The following is a 20,731-nucleotide window of genomic DNA, read 5'->3' as shown; positions in this document are numbered from 1 at the left end:
ACAGGCCGTTTCCGCCCCGGCGGAAGCCTGGGGAGCGCATCCCAGGCGAGCGCGGATCCCGGGTCTTCCCCTGCGGAGCCGGCTGTGAGCTGAGGGGTAGGAGGCGAGTTCGGGGATCCCTGATCCTCTGTAGGCTCCTAGCGGCGTCTAGCCTTGGAACAGCTGCAAAAGCGGCGGGGCCTGGTGTTCTTCCCTTTCTTCCTTGCCACTCTTGAGCTGGCCCCCAAGATCCAGGGATCGGCAGGAGGTGACAGCTGGAGCTTGAGACTTAGCCGGGAGGCCGACGGGGTGGCTGGGTGCCGGACCGAGTGGTGACAGCTCTCCTCCTTCCCGCAGAGACCTGAGCCTTGGCGCTAGGATGGGAAACAGCGCCCTCCGCGCTCATGTGGAAACCGCGCAGAAAACTGGTGTCTTTCAGCTTAAGGACCGTGGGCTGACCGAGGTGAGACTGGGAGGGATCCGACCAAGGGAATTGAAAGGGAGAGGGACGGCGGGCGGTGAAGTTAATAGGTAAGGGATTCTCCGCGCTGAGAGCCCCTTTCTTCAGTTCCCCTCAGAGTTGCAGAAGCTGACAAGCAATCTCAGGACCATCGACTTGTCCAACAACAAGATCGAGAGTCTACCGCCTATGATTATAGGGAAGTTCACTCTGCTGAAGAGCCTGTCCTTGAACAACAACAAACTGAGTATGGCTTTTGCGCCTGGGAATTTTGCTAGTTATCAGCTGTTAAGAAGGGTGGTTTTTCTCTTGGAATAGAGTGTGGAGTATGATTATAATGTTATTAAACTGGTTTTCAAATAAATGTATCAGAATCTTTAAAAAAAAAGGTTTTTTTCTTACAAGCTGATTTTTGTTGTTATGAAACTGTTCAGGAGCTCAAGATGCAGAAGAATGTCAGAGTCCTTGAAGCTTTCTATCTCTTGTAATTACATCTATAAGCCTCCTCTCCTGGTGTAATGATTGGTAGGAGGTTAATTTGGACTTCAAAGGGACCATCTTTGGGGTGTAATGTAAACAGAGCTAATTTTGCTGCTAATTTGGAAGGGTGGATGGGATGGGAAGGAGAGGGCCTTCCAAATCCCACAAAATTGCTGTGGGATTGTGCAGTGGCCCCTTCACAAAAGGAGCCTATTATACACATAATGCTTTCCTGAATTTTGATGGCACCCTCACCTTCTGAAGACTATGTTGGTAAAAATGCAATATTTAAAAATGGCACAACCTGTGAAATGCCTATGTATATTAACAAGAGGCATAACAGACTGCCATATAGTTTTAATAAACTCCATCAAAGGTGTTTTTCAGCTGTATTGGATTCAGGTTTTTAAATTTTTCTTTGCCAGCTGTCCTTCCTGATGAGTTATGCAATCTGAAGAAACTAGAGACACTAAGCCTAAACAACAATCAGTTGAGAGAGCTGCCATCTACTTTTGGGCAACTATCTGCCCTTAAGACCCTGAGCCTCTCTGGGAACCAGCTGAGAGCACTACCACCCCAACTTTGTAACCTACGGCACCTGGATGTAGTGGATCTCTCCAAGAACCAAATTCGGAGCATACCTGACACAGTGCGGGAGCTGCAGGTCATCGAACTCAACCTCAACCAGAACCAGGTCTAGAGCTTAAGCGTTTATTTCTACAGCATGTATGTGGGTTTACGGTCTCCTGAATAAACAATTGTTCTCTAAACTGTAATCATGGAGAGGGGTATCAGAGGCTAGAAGAAAGGTATATTCTATGGGCTGGACTAATTTCAAAGCCTAAAGTGCCATGAAGTTAGTTGAGACACTGGGTGTGTTTGTTGTGTAGGTGTTTTTTGGAGGGTAGTATGGGTAACAGGGTGAGGTAATTTCGAAAGTTAAACCTCTGTCTCACAAACCTTGAGTTCTTCAGATCATCCTCAAATATACCTCTAATCATCTAGCAAGGAGCTATGTCAAGAAGATAGAGTGGAAAAGAGGCTTAAACTCATGTTCTCAGAGTTGGACATCAGAGTTCATTCAGTTGTCCTTTTGCTGACATCTTTGTCAAGTGTGTGTCCTGCTTTTGCGGAAAAACCATCAGTGATAGGATTTTTGGAGTTTGTTGGACAGCTTTAATTGCAGTGTTTGAAATTTATTTCCATAACTTCAGAAACTCTTTGGTTAACATGTATCTGACTGGAGAAACAATCTTTGGTCTAGACATAAGGCACAAATGATGAAACACTGATCGTAGTGAGACTGGGTAGTCTTTAGTTTTTCTAGTGCCTATGCTTCTAGATCTGCAGAGTCCATTACAGTAGCCACTAGCCACATGGCCATTAAAATTCATTTAAATTAGACTTAAAAATTCAGTTCCTCGGTTGCACTAGCCATATTTCAAGTATGGCTCAATACAGCCATATGTGGCTAGTGGCTACCATATCGGACAGCACAGATATTGAACATTCCACTAGTTGCAATAAGTTTTATTGGACAAAACTGTTCTAGATTGTCCTGACCTTACGTTATGATGAAATTAAGTCAGTCTTGGACGAGATTGGCTTTATCTTTTCCTTAAAGTGGATATTCTTGTACGTACTTGAGCTTTTTGGAAAAAAATTCTGAATATTTGGGGAAAAATATTGGAAAAAACTTGTTAAGCAAATTGAGCACTTGCTCCACATTCATCTATGCTGCCTTAAATCAATGGTTCTCAGGTTTTAGTGTGCATCAGAATAACCCGGAGAGCTGGGTAAGAGATCACTGGGCTCCACACTCATTGTTTCTGATTTTGTAGGTCTGGGGTAGGGTCTGAGAATTTGCAGTTTTAACAAGGTCCCAGGTGATGGTCTGAGATGATACCAGGCATAGTAAATATAACTAGGTGGCTTGGAGCATTTAAAGGGCAGAAGAGCTGAATGAATCAAAGATAACTGCTTGGTATTGAGCTCAAGAGCCTAAAAGAAGAGTGGTGCTATTGGGAATGGGCATGCTGAGTGGGTTATGATGGTGAAACATCCAATGTGTTTTACTAAAAATCAGAGACATAGGAGTGTAATAGAGGTGAGCAGAAATGAATGTAGATAGATAGCTTAACAGAAGTGATAGCTTTAAGAATGAATGAGCTTTCTAGGAGAAAGTTTAGAAAGATTGAATATTAAGTATTAGGGACTGCTGCTTGAAAAATGTCCATACGAACAAGAAGGGAAGCCAAAAATCAGGAATAATTCAAAAGATAGGAAGAAAAACACAGCACTTAGGTACAAGAAGTGGGAGTTTCAAGGAAGGGATAGATAGCACAGTCAAATGCAACAGGCAATGAGGGCAAGGAATCCTTGACTTTGGCAGTAAAGTGGCTGGCATCTATGTACACATAAAAGATTGGCAGTAAATGTACCAAAATGTTTACAGTGATGGATTTCAGGTAACTCTTTTCTCTAAACTCATATGATTCTCAAATTTTCTATAATGAACAGTGCTTTTATTATCAGAAAAATGTTTCCAAAAAGCCACTGGTGACCTTCAAAAAAGATTTGTTTTTTTTCCCCCACAAAAGTGGAGTAGTAACAGAAGCTGGATAACACAAGAGGCTTCTGGAATGAGTGGGTAGTGAGAAAATGGAGGTGGTAGAAGAAAGAACTAGGACAAATAGTCAAGTAAAGATTTTTAATTTAGTAAAAAATAATCATTACAGTGCTTATACTTTTTCCCATTATCCCTTTTTTAACTTGTTCAATAGATAGCTCAGATCTCAGTGAAGATATCTTGCTGTCCTCGCCTTAAAGTTCTTCGTTTGGAGGAGAATTGTCTTGAGCTCAGTATGCTTCCACAGAGCATCCTCAGTGATTCCCAGATCTGTCTGCTTGCTGTAGAAGGCAACCTTTTTGAAATAAAGAAACTTCGAGAACTGGAAGGCTACGATAAGGTATGTATTAGTGTACTTCTGAATTTCTAGTCACTGCTCCAGAGAAGAGAAAGGTGAAGTAACTCACACGAGCGTTTCTAGGTACAGGACGTATGTATAATCCGTTTATGTCAATAAGGATTTCTTCTCCATTTTGGAGGTGGGTTCTGAGAATCAGCCAAATAGTGTTGTGCCAAGATGAGATTTTTCTCTAGACAGCTTATTGTAAAGCATCTTTTTCTTTTGATAGGTGTCCTATTAAGATATAAAGAAAAAAAAAAAACACCCCACAAAACCATGTGCTTTAAATTTGCATCTAGAATAGGTAGATTTTGTAGGAAATGAAGGGCCATAAAAACCTAAAGGAAAAAAAAATCATAAAATCCTAAATAACCAATAAGTTAGTTATTTGCTCAGGGCAAAATAACACATGTATTCTTTGATGATTTTCAGTACATGGAGAGGTTCACAGCCACCAAGAAGAAGTTTGCATGATGTTCTCCAGGAGCATGTGAACCATACAGGACACTGACTTGGAACCTGTTGCAATCCGGCTGAATGAAAGGCTCCTGTTGTTGTCAAGGATATCTGCAGTGAGGAGGTGATATTCCAGGAGGTTATATTTCACTCAATGATCTTTTTCCTTTCCAGGGCTCATCTCAAATAAGCTAAAGGGAATCAAACACAGGAAGAGTCCTCCATTTTGAGTCATGGATAGGGCAAAGGACAATGTTGATCTTCAAAACCATCATTTGTTTGGCTTTGAGAAACCCAGTAGCTAGTTGCTATGTATACAGTGAGGGGATGCTGCCTGGTACCAGAATAGCTCCACACAACAGCTTGAAATTTCATGTGTCTCAATGTGCGAGCTTTCAGAAAATCAGTTGCCATTCCACCCTGTGTTAACACTTCATATTTTTATGAAATTCAAATAATTCATGAGAGCCTCATGAGAGGCTGCTATGGTTAATCTAAGGATTTATGATTTTACTCCAGTCCATTAGTTCAATTGCGATGTTTATACTTGGAATTTAGGATGTACATAAAGGTATGACTCTTGATTAAAAGTGTACTTTGTGAGAGAAGCAACAACACAACACTGAGAGGTGTTCCCAAGGCTGCAGTAGCAATTTTTTTTTTTTACTATTGCAGGTGCCTTATTGATAGAGGGCTCTGAAGAGCTAAAACTGTATGCAAAACTTGTAAGATACAAGGGTTTTAATAATCAAGATTTTCCTGAAGCTTTGTTAGAAACAGTCTCTTATTTCTGGTCATCTTTTTGTATTTACAACTCTAATAATCAAATTACCTATCAAAAAACTACTGTTAGGGTATTTTACAACAACTTATGTTTATCAAATTTATTCTCTGAATGAGAGAATATACTAAATAAAGATTTAATGACTATGGCTGGAAGAAAGGTTAATCCTTTAAAGTAAGACAGGGGAACTTTAACCTGTAAATGGCCCTTTGTTTGAAAGTAAACTGATAAGGAAGAAATGTTTTATGTTCTTGTTCAGGTTGCAAGAGTACTGAAATGCCTTCATGTGACTGATAAATATTTTTGTGGTACTGGAAACCATGCTTATTAAGACAAACTGAAGCTATAAAAGTAGATAATTTCAGACTGTTACTGGCATGAACATTTAGAAAGCTACAACTCTGCGTTTTCTGATGTTTTGTCTTAGCCAAGGGGCTGTTATTTACCATGTATTGTTAGTTCTCATTTTGCAAACCTAGTTTAACCATTAAGTCAAGAGATCACAAGAGCCTAGTGTTTATATGAGGAAAGTCTCTCTGACCTTAAATCTGGTCTAGGGGTTCTCTTTTTCCTATGTTATTCTCTGTTTCTCAACTGGGGAGGGATGGGGGTGCCAGTTTACATTACCAATTGAGTTTTGTTTTTTTATAAACTTTAATGCTTAATCTTATTGATCTACTGAACATTTCTCTATTTTATCAGTACTTATCTAATAAATCAGAACTTATAAATTAAATAACTTAAATGTCCCAAGACATTTAATTATTAATGGGAGTTTTAAAAATCCCTACCCTTATGAGAATCCCCTTATGATGGCTAACTTTCACAACTTGGACCCAGCCTTATTTCCAGATACCCTCTCTTCACTCTCATTCACTTGCCCAGTCTTAGCAGGTTATTCTGCTCCTTAAACCCACAGTGCAATGTCTCTCTCCTTTAACTGTCTTTACATTGTTTGCTCAGTCAGGAATGCCCTCTTACCAACATGCTCCTTTTCTATGTCTAAGCCCCTTCCTGAGACGTCTAAGCCGAATTAACTGCTCCATCTGTTACGGCAGCATTTCTCACATTCTATATTCATCTGCCTCTTGCTAGACTGAGCTACTTGAGGGCAGGGATTAAGTAAAGTAATATGCCCAAAGATATAGTACACAAGTATTTAGACTTAAATATGAGCTAATAAAGTAGATTGACTTGAGGTCTGGAGACTGAGATTTTAGTGGCCACCAGCTGTAAATCACCTACCTTCTTTTAGAGCTTGGTTAGAAGTCAGTGTAGTATACTGAGTAAGAACATAGGCCTTGGAGTCAGAAAGATCCTGATTTGAATCCAAAGTCCATCATTTACTAGCTTTATTTGAGCAACTTACTCTCATCCATAATATGGGGAACACCTCCTACCTCTCATGTATGTTACGAGGATTTGGTGAAAAGATACAGAAAAGCATTTAGAATAGTGCCTATGACAGAGTAAGCACTCAATAAATGGTGCTATTTATTTCACCTGTAAAACATTAAAATAGAATTTAGCAAGTTGTACAGAAATGGAAGGCTTGGAGCAAACACTACATTAGGATGAAAAACAAATGAGTAGAGAATAAGGAACCTGAATATCAATCTGAGAACTATAACTATGCTTAGGAATGTAACTGGGATAACTTAGGATTTTAGTAAGAGAGTAAACTAAAGAATAGCATTTAAAGAAACTAATTCTAAGAGCAATTGAGTATAGGATGTCTGGGAAGTAGAAGTTTAAGTTAAGGGGAGATTCCTAATCCATACATGACATGAAAAGATCTAGAGTTGAAATGTGGTAAACAAAGGGTGAATTAAAACTGTGAAAGAAGAAAAAAACAGGGACAACTATAGGGGATAAAGATCACTGTCATTATAAGACCGGAAACCTGAAGAGGGAGCTTATTGGTAAAAAAAAATTAAGTTCAGTGGAGGATACTGTTTAACTCCTTAATTATAGGTCAGTTTTATGCTCAAGGTCACAAAACTAGTAAATGATTGAACCAAAACTTGAACACAGATGGTCAGACTCCAGAGCTTGTGCTAACCACCTCAGTTACTACCTTTCAAAAGTAACAGAAACAAGTTTCCAGACAGTGTCACAGGAGAAGACTTTTAAGTCAACAGCTTCTATTTCTAGTGTATTATGAGCCTAAGTTCTAGGTCCTCATTCCTCTTTTCTCAGTAGCAGAAGCTTTGAAAAAGTATGTAACCTGGGATCCATGGATGGGCTTTCAAGACCCATTTATGCGTGATTCACGTGTGTGTGTTTGTGTGTCTGTTTCTCTGGAGAGATAGGCTGTGTTGTCTTTCATCAAATTCACGAAGAGATCCTTGACCCAAAAAGAGCTCCACTCTAGAGAGAATAGCAGCTATCGTTTAATAAGCTCTTACATTTGTTGGGCACTGCTCTACATGCTTTACCTGCATTACCACATTAAGTCTTCGCAGCAACTCTATGAGGTAGGAATCATTAATCCCACTTTACGCACAAGGAAACTGGGGCACAGAAATGGTTTTATAGTCATTCAGCCAGCAAGTGGCAGAGCTAGAGTGTAAATCCAGACACACTGGACACACTGTGTGCCTTAGCTCACACTTCTAACCAATTATACTGTTGGAACAGCATACTGGTATCTTCAGAACTATTTCCTTTAGCCATAATAGTGTAAAAAAAAATTTTTTTTAACGCTTTTAGGAAGGACATTTAAGTATAGAACAGCCCCCAGTGTTTTATACCTTCTTATTTTACACATTTACTACCACCTGCCAAACTACTCCTTTTTGGCGTGTGGCATTTCTATTACTGAGGGCCTAATTAAATCTCACTATAAATATTTTCCTTTTCAGCCTTTGAAAGTTCCCATGTTAACTCTATCTCCTCCAGTAAGTGGGTTGCAGTTTTCACTCATAAACACTTTCAGTCGCTAGTGTATTTAACCTCAAATGAATAAAAGACTAGTAATGATTAAAATGAACCTCATGACAAATCATAGCGGGGAAAAGTCCTATATTTCCAATAAAAATGGGAAAGGTGCTAATAAAGTCAGCTCTTTGTTGGAGTGCCTTTTGATTTATGCATCTTTGCTCGATTCAGTTTGTCAAATAAGAGCTGACAAAATTATTGCTTTCCACCCCCCAAAAAGTACTCACAGAAGCACATCACTTATTTGAAAAAACAGTTCCACTAGTTAGTTACAAAATTTAATTGTAAGGATCAAACAGTGGTTATTGGTCAAACCAATCGACATTAATAGCTTTGAAGTGTGCAGAAGCTAGTGTTTAAATAAAGGTGACAAATACCAATCAGATTCTTATAACACTGTTCAGGATCTAAGCAAATGTGATTCTGGAAGTTGAATACAAAAAGCTAAGAGAATCATAGTGCAATCATCAATAAGTAAACCAAAGACATAATTTTCTAAATCATTTTTAAACAGAATAAATTCTAGTTTTTAAAAAAGTTTAAAGCTACATAAAACTCAGAGCAATCTATTTTCTACCTGAGATCAAAACAAGTTTCTTTTTTCCTATCTAAACATAATTCTTGGCATTGAGGTAAATCTGAATTCACGTGATATACTTTGTCAAACTTTTCCAAAAAATTTTAAGCCCTGCTGTAGAGAGAAATTCTCATATTATATATACATATTTACATACGTTTTCTTCAAAGACTAATGACAAATGTATGAGGTTAATAGGCCTGTAATGGGACCATGATACTATTAATAATAAGAAAATAAAAAGCCATTCATTTATACCGGGTGTTCCTATATGGTGCAATATGAAATGGGATCAAAGAATCTATGTACATAGATGAACCACCAAGAGTTCAGAAATTAAGCTCACTTTAAGAAAACTCATTCTATTCTTTTTTGAAGCAGAGGTTGCAAAGTTGTGATGTATAACAAAAATATTGTGTATACAGGCTCCAAAACCAAGCATTGGCCTAAATTGGCAAAAACTGCAACTTAAACAGAAATTAAACCCAACTAGATCTTCACTGTGGTTATGCAACTTTTGGCTTTAGGGTCTGCAGGTTTTACTGAGGTAACAACCTCTTATCTCTTGCCTCTCCTCCTTTTGCCTGCCCCTACTGCCCCCAGCCTTTTACATGGCTGTCTTTGGCAATGCTTCCAAAGTTTGAAAGCAGAAAAACTTGCTAAGTAAACGGAGAGAATGAAAAATAACACTATATATGATGTATGAAAACCAACCTAAGAGTATGGACTGAGAAAGAAAATACTAGAAGGGAAACTAAGCAGCAGTCTACCCTCAAGGGAAAAAGAGAAAATAAAAGAATAGGGGGGCTGTTACTCCTAGATCTTCTTCCACATCATCTCCCGATTAGAAGAGTGTGGAACCAAAATTTCAAACTCTGGAAAGGTAATGACTTTGAAGGAGGAGCTAGGGAAGTGAATAAATGATAAAGAAGTACAGCAGTAGCTTTAGCTGTCAATAAGTTTCTTTGCTCTGGCATTGGCATTGTCAATACGATCTTTGTTGGTGTCAGCCTGGAAAAAAGAAAAATATACCAGCATTACTTCACAAGGTAAGCTGCTCTAATAAATGTTAAATTTCATGTACTTAGAGTAACTGACACATTGAGAAAATTCAGGAAATAGTCGAAGCCACATTACAAAACTCATTTTGGGCAAGAAGTGACAGAATATCAAATTCATTTGGAAAAACCTGGGTGTATAAACATGACAAAGATATAACAGGAGAACTTGCCAGTATTTCATGAGTTCTGTAACATTTTTTCTCATAGTTTAACATGTCTGAAACTAGGATGCATCTTATAATCAATGGCATGTAGATGCAATGAAAATATAATGCTCTTCTCTGCTATAGATCTGGACCTTGTGGGAGTCCCCTGAACTGAATCATAGAATCTCATCTGGAGCTACCCTAGATCTCACCCAGAGACTGAAATAACCTGCCCCAAGATCTGTGGGACAGACGTATCACCATCCACATCAATATGTAAATTAAAATGATGGGTAATATGTAGCCTAAACCCACATAACAGCATTGAAAACATCTTATGAACCATTGTTTGCCTCAATGAAATCCATCATAAGTGATTCAACAGAAAGCCAAGCTGAAAAACTTACCCCAACCATTAAAGTATACTGAGATTTTAATGAAGTAACAATAAATAAGAACAGCTTTTAGATGTGACACAACCAAACACAGAACACAATTTAATTTCAGTATATTTTATATCATATGAAGTAAAAAATAGCAACCGCACTTTTTTGTTACTCTTGTTTTTGTGTGTCCACCCCACGAGAACCATTCTGCAGAACTGATGTTTATCTACTGACTCATGAGATGAGGATTCGGGAACTTACTAATTTGTTATTAGTTAACAAAATAAAATTCCAAAAGCTAACTTGCTCTTTCAGGGGAAAAACAAAAGAACAAAAAAACCCCCGACAGCTCACAGAAAGGTTAGAGGAGACTGTGAGCTTCATGTGTGAAATTTTAAATAAAACCACTTGGTCCCAAGATCTTGGTTTCAAAATGAACCAATTGAGTAAGAGATAGGAGGACTTGACTACTGTTTTTCAGTGTGTTAGAACTCATCAAAATTGCAAGGCCTGTGAGGACAGGATCTTATCCCTATTGCTCTCCCCCAGAGCATCTAGCACAGATGTCTATTACTAAACACTGTACTGGATGTCTCATTTTCCTGTGGCACTAAAAAGCTCTTACCTTTTCTGTGATCCGTTCTATCTGTCGATTTTGAGCCTCAATCTCATTGCCTATGTCCAGGGCCATGTTTTTTAGATTTCCTAGGATACTGCCCACTTGAGTCAGGTTGTCTTCCATTTCGTCTTCCCTGGCATCATTTGTTATACTATCACAAAAAGATAGTTAATTCAGTACTTTTGGGTGAATTAGAAATGGAGTGAGTCTGGATTTAGTTTTTATAAAAATAAGTAACCAAAATGACCTCAGCAAGTGTTAGACCCAACAGATGCAGGTTACCGTTCTTGGGAAACATTCTATAGTAAAAATGGAAAGACTAATCCAAGAGAGCACAACAGCTTAAAGCCATTTAAGATTAAGAAATAACTTTAGGATAGTGGTTTTTCAAAGTGTAATTCCCAGCATAACCTGGGAACTTGTTAGACATGAAAATATGCTAATTCTTACACTCCACTCCAGATCTCCTGAATCAGAGACTGGAAGGGACCCCAGCGATCTGTGTTTTAATAAACCTCCCAGGTGATTCTGATGCACGCTTAGGTCTAAAGAACCACTGCTCTAAAATAAGGGTTGCAAAATCCTGGCCCAAAGCCAAATCTGGCCTGCCTTCTGAATTTATGAATAAGGTTTTATTTGAACACAGCCATGCTCGTTTGTTTATATATAGTTTATGGCTGCTTTTACCCTACAACAGAGTTGAGCAGTTGAGTAGTTGTGACTGAGACTGTATGGCCTGTAAAGTCTGAAATATTTACTATCTGACCCTTTACAGATATCCTTATAGGGATCTGGTTGACTCCTACTCTAGATGATACATTTTAAAACACATCTTCTTATTTACAGAAGTAAAACATGATTACTTGAATAATTTGGAAAGTACTTTACAAAGAAAAGTTAATCCATCCTTGAATGTCAACAATCCCAGTCACCATTTTGTCAGAAGGCAAATTTTAAAATGGAATAAGGGACTTCGCTGGTGGTCCAGTGATTAAGACTCCCCGCTTCCACTGCAGGAGGCACGGGTTCGATCCCTGGTCGGGGAACTAAGATCCCGCACACCCCCACATGCCGTGTGGCCAAAAAAAAAAAAAAAAAAAAAAAAAAATCCAAAAATAAAAAAGGAATAAATGCTATTTCTAATTAATAAGTTGGGGTTCATGCATAATTACACCCAGTCTCCAGAGAGAGCCATTCATTTAGGAAAAGAATAAAAATATCGGGAAGAGCTGGCATACCGTTTAATGTATCCGCCGCTGGCTGCTCCTGTGGTTGCTTGCTGAGGCTGACCATTTGTCACTCGGCCTGGCTGCTTAGATACTACATTGCTAGGAGAGTTGTCTCCACCGTCTCCCCATGTTGCCTTATAGGCTTTACTAGACTCAAAGTTCTTTCTCCTATATAAGAGTCAGGAGTGTAGAGAGATACCAAAAAGCAGGAGAGGGAGAAATGACATTATTAGTGCTTGTTACCTTAGGGATGCCCTAGCACCCTTAGAATAAAAGCTACATGCAGCTAGATCTAGATTATCTACACTATGCTCCATCACAATCTGGCATAGGAAAAAGATGAACTGTGTAAGCCCACTTACATTAAAAACATTTTTTTAAAGGTTAAACTACTTCCACCAAATCTTCACTGAGCAGTTAGCAAGTACCAAAATGTAATTATTTGATTTTTCAGGTTCTCCTAGCCTCTGACACTCTCCAGAAAAGAGGTTAATGGACACTAGGAAAAAAATTCCTTAGGAAAGGTGCTCTGGGATGCCTTAATGGTTCCTTGGAAGCATCTCAGAGGTTGATGAGGGATGGAAGAGAAAGAAGGCTGAGTGGGCAGTACTTAGACCTCAGTTGCTCACTTACTTAAACTATAGTAGTTTCAGCTGATCTGTTTTTAAAAGTTAGAACTGTGCATTAAATTTTTTAAAAAGGGTTTCTTCGGGGGGTGGTGGTGGTGTGATGAACTGGGAGATTGGGATTGACATATATACACTAATACGTATAAAATGGATAACTAATAAGAACCTGCTGTATAAAAAAATAAAATTTTAAAAAAGTTATTATAAAAAAATTATTTTTAAAAAAAGGTTTCTTAAGAAACAAACATCATGAAGGAAAGGCAATGAATGAGTTCCTTGGCTACAATGGTACCAGTTACAAATAGTTTGGTTTAGGACTTTTTCATTTAAGAGTTTACTTTTCTACCTTAAAAAAAAAAAATGATCCTAAATCCAAGCCTCTTAAAAATAGAAGCATATGTTTAGATTAACTGATATAGCTAAAAATCAGCCAAAGCCAGAATTTTACCGTGGGATTTACTACTTAAACTGGTATAAATGGCAAGAAAAAGAACCTAGTAAAATGACTTTTAAGTGGCTATTACAAAAAACACAAATAAAACTTTTTCTTACTGATTATTTGGCTAGGTAAAGTTTCCACTCACACAATTTTAGTTTTTGCTTTTCTATAAACAAAAACAAAGTAGTATATGGCTATAACATTGGTTTCTGATTTATTCCACATGATACATTAATGAGGAAGTTTTGAAATCGCAAAAGCAAAGGAGAGATTTTAGGAAAGCAGTGGCTCCTTTCTTAATAGGATCATGTGAGGATTCATGTTTGGCAAACCTAGAATTGGATCTTAGACCTTAATCATCAATGCTACAGAAAGGGTACTATATGTTTAATTAATCAATCTATTTAGTTATTAATAAGCCATGTTAAATCCTTCCTGGAACAAGGTGGGATACCCATTATTTAGTACTACTTTTTTTTTTTGGTTGCATCGGGTCTTAGTTGCGACACACGGGATCTTCGTTGAGGCATGCGGGAGCTTTCCTTGCAGTGCGCAGGCTTCTCTCTAGTTGTGGTCTGCAGGTTTTCTCTTCTCTAGTTGTGGAGCGCAGGCTCCAGGGCACGTGGGCTCTGTAGTTGTGGCGCTCAGGTTCCAGAGTGCGTGGGCTCTGCAGTTTGCAGCACACGGGTTCTCTAGTTGAGGCGCACGAGCTCAGTAGTTGTGATGTGCGCTTAATTGCCCCGCGGCATGTGGGATCTTAGTTCCCTGACCAAGGATCGAACCTGCATCCCCTGCATTGGAAGGCAGATTCTTTACCACTGGACCACCAGGGAAGTCCCCGATATACACATTATTTAAATGAATATTTATAAATAATTTCTGTTTAGTAAAAAACCCATTTACATGTATTCTTTGTTAATAAGATGGGTCTCAGGCAAAATTCTGAAGCAGAGTAATAGCAACCAAGCAAAATAAACAACATATAAGTTTATCAGAAAGTTCACCAGAAATATTAATAGAAGTAATATAAGATAAGTGAGGCTTTTATCAGGATGTTAGACTGTAAAACAGGTCAAAGATTGAGGGCTGGAATTCTAATGTCACTAAATAATAAGACACTGTGCTTCTGAGAGTCTTAGCACAGAAGCACTGGGTTGGGACAGACTTGTGGGCTCTTGGTCTAGCAAGGGATACACACATGCTCCAACCTCCTCAACCTTAAGAAATAATATTTGAAATTCCTTCAACTTCTGAGAATTCTTCCTTCAATTAGATATAAGGGGCATAAGATGAAAACGAATTGTTTTAACATGATATTGTGAATGAGGTTCAATTAAAGCATAGCTTATAAACAAAGAATCAGACTGGTTATCAAACCCTTCTCCCTTTAAGAGGACTGGATCTTTGATGTTCTTCCAATATCAAGGGGAAAAGGTACAAAAAGCTGACTTGAATTGTCACATTTATTTTCAAATGGATTGGGGAAAAAAACTCTGCACTTCTTTTTCATGCAGTTTTGACATGTTCTCCATGTTTATAAAGCAGTGATTTTTATATGCTGTTGATTTCATATCTTCATCCTTGTGATAGTTCCATGTCTCTTTCAGCACCTCTACTCCAGGTAATAATACCTTCTGCTTGCTCAAGATCCTGCCACATGCTGTTACCCTGGAGCTTCTCCCACTGAGTTGTAAAACCCTTAAAGACACCTGTTTTTAAGGGCATTGTCAGGCAGCTGAGTATCTAATAAAAACAACAACGGTTTTAATCTAATTTGTCTTCCTTCAAAGGGTCTTAAGTGCTTTAAAAGGTAGTATTTCCTAAACTTGACTGAGCACCAAAGTGACCTGGATGATTCTGAATACACAGATGTGTATTTCAGGCTACATTCTGAAAATTCTACTTCAATTTGTATCGGATGGAGCCTGGGAATCTTCTGTTGTAACTATGGTTTTATTTAAATTCAATAGATCATTTAGCTGCCCAACCAGGGAAGAGAAACACTGTTCTAAGAGACTTCCAATCTGTTGTAGAAGGAATATTTTAGATTACTATGGTAGTACACCTTAGTATTTCTATATATTGGGACACTGAGGAATTAATCTGGAGGAAGTGAACGTATACACAAGGTTTTTTTTTTAAGCCACAAGATTTAGAGTAAATTGACTTGAATCCCAATCCTAGACCTGTCATTCAGTAGCTACAGAACCTTATGCAAACTTCCATCTCTGAGCATCTTTTCTTATGTGTAAAACGATAACAGTACTTAATAAGTCACAGGGCTGTTGATAATAGATGTAAAATTGTTCTGTAAAGCATTAGACAAATATTTTTGTTCTTTGGTTTCAACTCAACCTGATCCTTAGTTAAAAGTTCATGTCTTTAATTGCACAGATTACCAATTGGCATGTTTATTCTTATAGCCCATTAACATTCCCTAGCTTTGAGATCTACAAGCAGCCGAATATAGTTGGAATATAGCTATATAAAAAGACATCTAGGCCAGGGTTGTTTCTGGTCTACAGTAAGAAAGAAATGGTTCTGGTTTGCAACAGAACTCTTCTCATAACAAAATTAACAGCCCCTCTGGGAAGAAATTAGATTTCATAATAAAATGCTTAAGCAAATTTGTGGTAGATTTTAATGCAATTAAGAACTCCATCTAGAAAGTTAGATTTACCCCTGACTGTCAGTTTTGAAGAGTTTAATAATCTTTAACTACTACATTTTTTCAGATAAATATCACATTCAAAAATGGCATGTTTGAAATAAGAATTTGAAATATCCCTTAAGAAGCTGCTATAAATACAGAAAACAAGTATCAGGATATGAACACAGTAACTTTAACAATTTCTTTTTTGAGTTTTGGTTGTCAACATTAGTACTAACTGAATAAAATAGCAAAAAGAAAGCCCAAGCAGGGAGAGAGAGAGAGAGAGAGGTGATCAGGTTACAGGAAAGAAGAAAAAGAAGGGCAAGAAACAAAGGGTAGAAATCAAACAATTTTCTAACATTTAACCATGGTATTCATAGTCCCCATAAAGATCCAAAATTAAGGAGTCAAACATTATAATAAACAGTAGGCTGACTAGAGGGTTAACTTCCATAAAAAAAATTAAGATTAGTTAGCTCTGCATTAATTCAATACGAAACCACAGCAAGCTAACACATGACATAATAGGTTTTATGGAACAGATGATAATATATATAAAGAGAGTAAACCCTTATTTAAAAAAAGGAGATAACTAGATATGGCAACATTTTAAATTTATATCCCACCTTGTTCCAAATGGCATTTAAGATGACTTACATTGGCAATTAATTCCTCAATTTGGTAGTGGCCTAAATCATGGGGAATCCAAAATCATTAGAAGCAATACTTCAATAGAGGAAATACTGATTCTGGAACCAGAAAGGAGTAGGAAAACTTAACAGAAGAAAGGAAGCTGAAGTCAAAGTCTATGTATTTAGCCTGAATTCCCTTACCTTTGATCAGAACTAGAATGCAGCAATTCTCTACAAAGATCAACCTATTTAAAACTTCTTAGGAAACTTTAGGGGTGTTTTTACTTTTATAATCTTAAATGTTTTTTAGCAAAAACTTAGTATCAGAGCCATTAGTCAAAGGGTGGTATTATAAATTAAGATCCTTTCGTCAATCCATCTTCTGGCAGACAGCACTCATCAAGAACAAATTCACTTTACATTACACAACACAGCACAGCTTTTAAGAGTCTCTACCACTCACAAAATCCATGCACATGCACAGAAAAGCCATTTGAAGCATCACCTTTAGATAGCAGGTTAACAGCCCAAATTGCGCCACAAGACTGCATCTTAAAGTTCCCTGTGATCAGTTACTGAGCTCAGCTTCTGATGTTAAATCTTCATTTTTAGTAAGCATATTAGAAAGGAAGAGATTAGGTGAGAGTATGAAATGCAGAAAACAGTGAATGCCAATCAAACAGAACAGAAGCAGGTTTAGTTTTCAAAACATAATGCATTTAAATTCCTGCCTGGTTTCATAGAAACAACCAACATCTGAGAATCTAGATAAAAAGAAAAACATGAAAACTATTTAAACCAGAGCATACTTCGTTTTCCTAAGAATGTCTGAATGATGATATTCTGTCCTAAAATTATGAACATTAACATGAAGAGAAGGCAAATTACTTTGTATCTCCAGTGAGTAGGATGGAGGAAGCACTCAAATGCTGACTAAAATACAGTAATTCAATATTTATTTTAACTAATCAGAGCTGAATATTTACATCTTAATATGACATAAGATTCAATAGTATAAAACCTGTAGTACCAATTTTCAACTTCTCTAGTAAGTGGTCCAGGAATACCAACCTGTCTTCAAACTACGTGCCAATATGTTTGACATTTTAAGCACAGAATGAAGAGAGGCAGGTTAAGACAGAGGAATACTTTGTCTGACAATGGTTAAACTGGGACATCAGGCAGTTTACTATTCTGAGACTTCCCATTTTAAACCTGCCTCTTTTTAAACTCTTGTTAATTAGAATTACGACTTATCAAAGTTACTGACAAAAGGACTTCCCTTGCGGTCCAGTGGTTAGGACTCGGCGCTTTCACTGCCGGGGACCTGGGTTCGATCCCTGGTAGGGAACTAAGATCCCGCAAGCAGTGTGACGCGGCCAAAACAACAAAACAAAACAAAAAAACCCCAAAGTTACTGACAAAGATATAGGATTTTTAATAAGGATCTGTTCTATTTTGCTTTTAGGATTCAAATAGTAGCAAGCCAAAAGAATGACATTTATTCACAATTTTAAAGTTTAATCCTTGTAGTCTGTTTTCAAATTCTAGTAGTCCTTTAAAAAGAATTAGCTAAAATTAAAATTCACTTCTAATACAGGGTTCTGTTAAGTGAAGCTATTTCCATGTCTTATTAGAAAAAGATCTGCTGATATGGCTTTAATGAATACTACTAAACAAAAGAAATCTCAAAGAACAAATCTACTCAAGACATTTTCTATATAGTAATACATCTAACAAAAGCAACAACAAAAAGGTTCTTTCTTTTCTTGCCAGTCAAGCAAGGTAGCATACAGTTAAAAACTAGGGCTCTGCCTGGTTTTGAATCTCAGCTCTTCCACTTGTTAGTGTAGCCTCCTTATGCCTCTGTTTCCCTATATGTAAAACGGTGATAATAAGAGGAACTATCTCATATTAAGGGTATTGTAAGGATTAAATTTAAAGTGCTCAGGATAGTAAGAGCCTAAATTAATATACAGGCTCACAACTCTCATGCAAACCTTTGGATGTGAGACATTTTGAGCAGTACCACATAATCACATACATCAATATTTCTGCAGTGAAACAGATTAACATTTATGCTAAGTGTAATAAAGACTATTAAATAGCTTCAGTTCAGGTTACATCTTGTAGCCTAATTAATAAGTTGTGGCACTACATTCTGAAAAAAACAAACCTTTGGCTTTCAGAGTTTTTTAGATTTCTAAATGGCAGATAAGAGACTGTGGACCTGAGCTGTTATTACTAGTACCAGAGTTAGTACTAGCTTTATACAAAAGACTAAGATATCGTCTCTGCCTTTGAGAAGCTCATGTTATGGCTATTTATATGATAAGCCTAACTGAAACACAGATTAGCAGATTAAGCTTAGAAAGATCACGCCCCTGGCAGGAATGAAAATAGATAAAGCTGAGGACAAGAGATACCATAGAGGGCAAGGACTCAATGGTGTAAAGGAGAGATGGATGGAAGGGAGGCAATTAAAATCGGAATCTTTAAAGTGAAACACTACTCTCTCCTCTTCAGAGAACAAGTGTTCTGCTATAGGAGCCCCTTGATTCCAACTGTTAACAAGTGCTTTCTTCTCTTGACCCACTAGGAAAGGGCTCTGCTGAGGTTAGAGGCTGACGACGGACTGCTTCAGGACCATACTCTACCTTCTCTCTCAGACTGTCCAGGAAAATCCTGCCTATGCTTGTCTGGGTACACAAAGAAAAATAAAATTAATACTTATGTAGCTCCATTTCCCACTTTCTATGATATCAGACCACCTTAGGATTCACTGCTCTTCCTACTCATCAGAGATAATTTGCTGTAGGTTCTAGGAAGGACTTCCTCTTCCTTGCTCTTCTCTTAATATGTATCTCAATGAAGTTCATTTACTTTTTTCCCCTGAACTCTTCCAAGAGGGTACACAGAACATAGAAGAAAAGTGCAAGTAAGTTTGCAAAACATAGTTAAAAAAAGAGTTTAGATTTTAAAAATCTGTGCATTTCTAACTTGTTTGCTGAAAGTAATCTGCTAAACCCTGATTCGCAGGTCATAGTTACTAAAATATGCACTTTTGGAGAGTCAACCAAGGTCTAAACAGGTCAACAGACTTGTCTTTCTCAGCTTCTTATGCCCAAAACAAACACTAAAGTTGACCAACAAGTAATTTAACTCTATTTTCTCCAGTAGAAATGGCACAGAGAATGTTGTCACATGAAAACACTTATCTGAAAGCATGACAGAGCAAAACCTCCTCCATTCCTAACTCCTTTGAGGAGTAAAAAAATGCTGAGAGTCTGTAAACCTTCGTATCTCATTTTTGGTTTACCACACCAGCTGAGACAACTGGATGGAAGCAGTAATGCTTACAAAGCTCTTTAAAAATGAATACTCTCAGCAGAAAGGATAGTCATTCAATCTCCAGACAATGTCATTTCAGCCAAAGGTAAAGTTCAAAGTTGTTTTGTTAATGACTCCTCATCTTTGTCTGAATACATGTACTATTTGTCAACATCATGGAGTTTGTTTTACCCAAGATTAAGTAGAGAATTTAAATGTTAATAATAAAGTCACTAAAAAGAATGAATTCCTTTCTGTCAAGTATCATCTCATACACTATACACAAATAATTTGAAGACTTTTCATCTCCTAGTTTACTAGAGGCTTCAAATCTTCAAAGTCTTCTCTGATGTTTCCTTCTTCATGTTTGATATACAATCAGTTGATTTACAGTGAATTTTTTTGACTTACACTTTTCTCTCTAATATTGATGATAAAGTTATACCCCACAGGCCTAGTTTACAAAAGGTTCCTAACTAGTCTCTTGGTGTGTGGTTATATACTCCACTCCAATCAATCAACCCCTTAGGCTGGCATTCAAAGTTCCTCTATTGCCTACTTATGTATTATTTTCCACTTCTCATCTATATGAATCATGTAGTACAGTTAAGTCAAGCTCCTCTGTAATCTTTATTTAAATTAAATCTTCCACAGGAAATGTCTTCCCACTTCTTTCATGTCCATCCAGATCTTTCTAATCATTCAGAGCCCAACTCAAGTCCTATCTCTCCTATAAGATGGTCTCCAAACCAACCTTTATCAGTTCTATACCTTTAGCCTCAGTTGATATCACATGATCTAGCACTAGATTTATACAGTTTTTACTTTTTGCTATTCTTTCTCATATAGCCAACCACATGGTAAGTCTTTTGAAGCCAGGATCCAAGTCCTTTATTCCCTTGACCATCCCTCATGTGCCTACCACAGAACACATATTTTGTTAATTCTCCTTATGTGAAAGG

The 20,731-nt window shown here is 37.5% G+C and overlaps 2 protein-coding genes across 9 annotated transcripts in view; one reads left to right on the top strand and one right to left on the bottom strand.

The window, feature by feature from the left end:
• Positions 1–4: 4 nt before the first annotated feature.
• On the top strand, positions 5–20,046 carry LRRC57 (leucine rich repeat containing 57). 6 transcript variants are annotated; one of them, XR_014261430.1, is made up of 7 exons: positions 102–442; positions 548–686; positions 1,345–1,613; positions 3,703–3,888; positions 4,321–4,468; positions 9,997–10,128; positions 19,039–20,046. XR_014261430.1 is itself a non-coding variant. In XM_082453111.1 (6 exons), the coding sequence occupies exons 2-6, from the start codon at positions 359–361 to the stop codon at positions 4,360–4,362; spliced, it is 720 nt and encodes a 239-aa protein (XP_082309237.1). In that variant the 5' UTR covers positions 5–96; positions 337–358; the 3' UTR covers positions 4,363–5,867. The 6 variants fall into 6 exon arrangements, 3 of the variants coding, with proteins under 3 accessions (XP_082309237.1, XP_082309236.1, XP_082309235.1); XM_082453111.1 differs by lacking the exons at positions 9,997–10,128; positions 19,039–20,046 and adding an exon at positions 5–96 and having other exon boundaries at positions 337–442; positions 4,321–5,867; XM_082453110.1 differs by lacking the exons at positions 9,997–10,128; positions 19,039–20,046 and having other exon boundaries at positions 10–103; positions 337–442; positions 4,321–5,867.
• The window catches only part of SNAP23 (synaptosome associated protein 23), a 36,032-nt gene continuing 22,800 nt past the window's right edge, over positions 7,500–20,731 (bottom strand). For 2 of the 3 annotated variants that reach the window (XM_082453112.1, XM_082453113.1), the window contains 4 exons: positions 17,171–17,203; positions 12,096–12,254; positions 10,864–11,008; positions 7,500–9,656 (listed from right to left, as the gene is read on the bottom strand). In XM_082453112.1, coding sequence (XP_082309238.1) covers positions 9,591–9,656; positions 10,864–11,008; positions 12,096–12,254; positions 17,171–17,203 — 403 coding nt within the window. In that variant the 3' untranslated portion in view covers positions 7,500–9,590. The remainder of the gene's footprint in view (positions 9,657–10,863; positions 11,009–12,095; positions 12,255–17,170; positions 17,204–20,731) is intronic. The other variant, XM_082453114.1, reaches the window with a different exon arrangement.

Source organism: Balaenoptera physalus (genome assembly GCF_965194825.1).
Source record: "Balaenoptera physalus genome assembly, chromosome: 2".
NCBI lineage: Eukaryota > Metazoa > Chordata > Mammalia > Artiodactyla > Balaenopteridae > Balaenoptera > Balaenoptera physalus.
The sequence above is the reverse complement of the archived record's forward strand: the minus strand, read 5'-3'. Positions and strand labels throughout refer to the sequence as shown.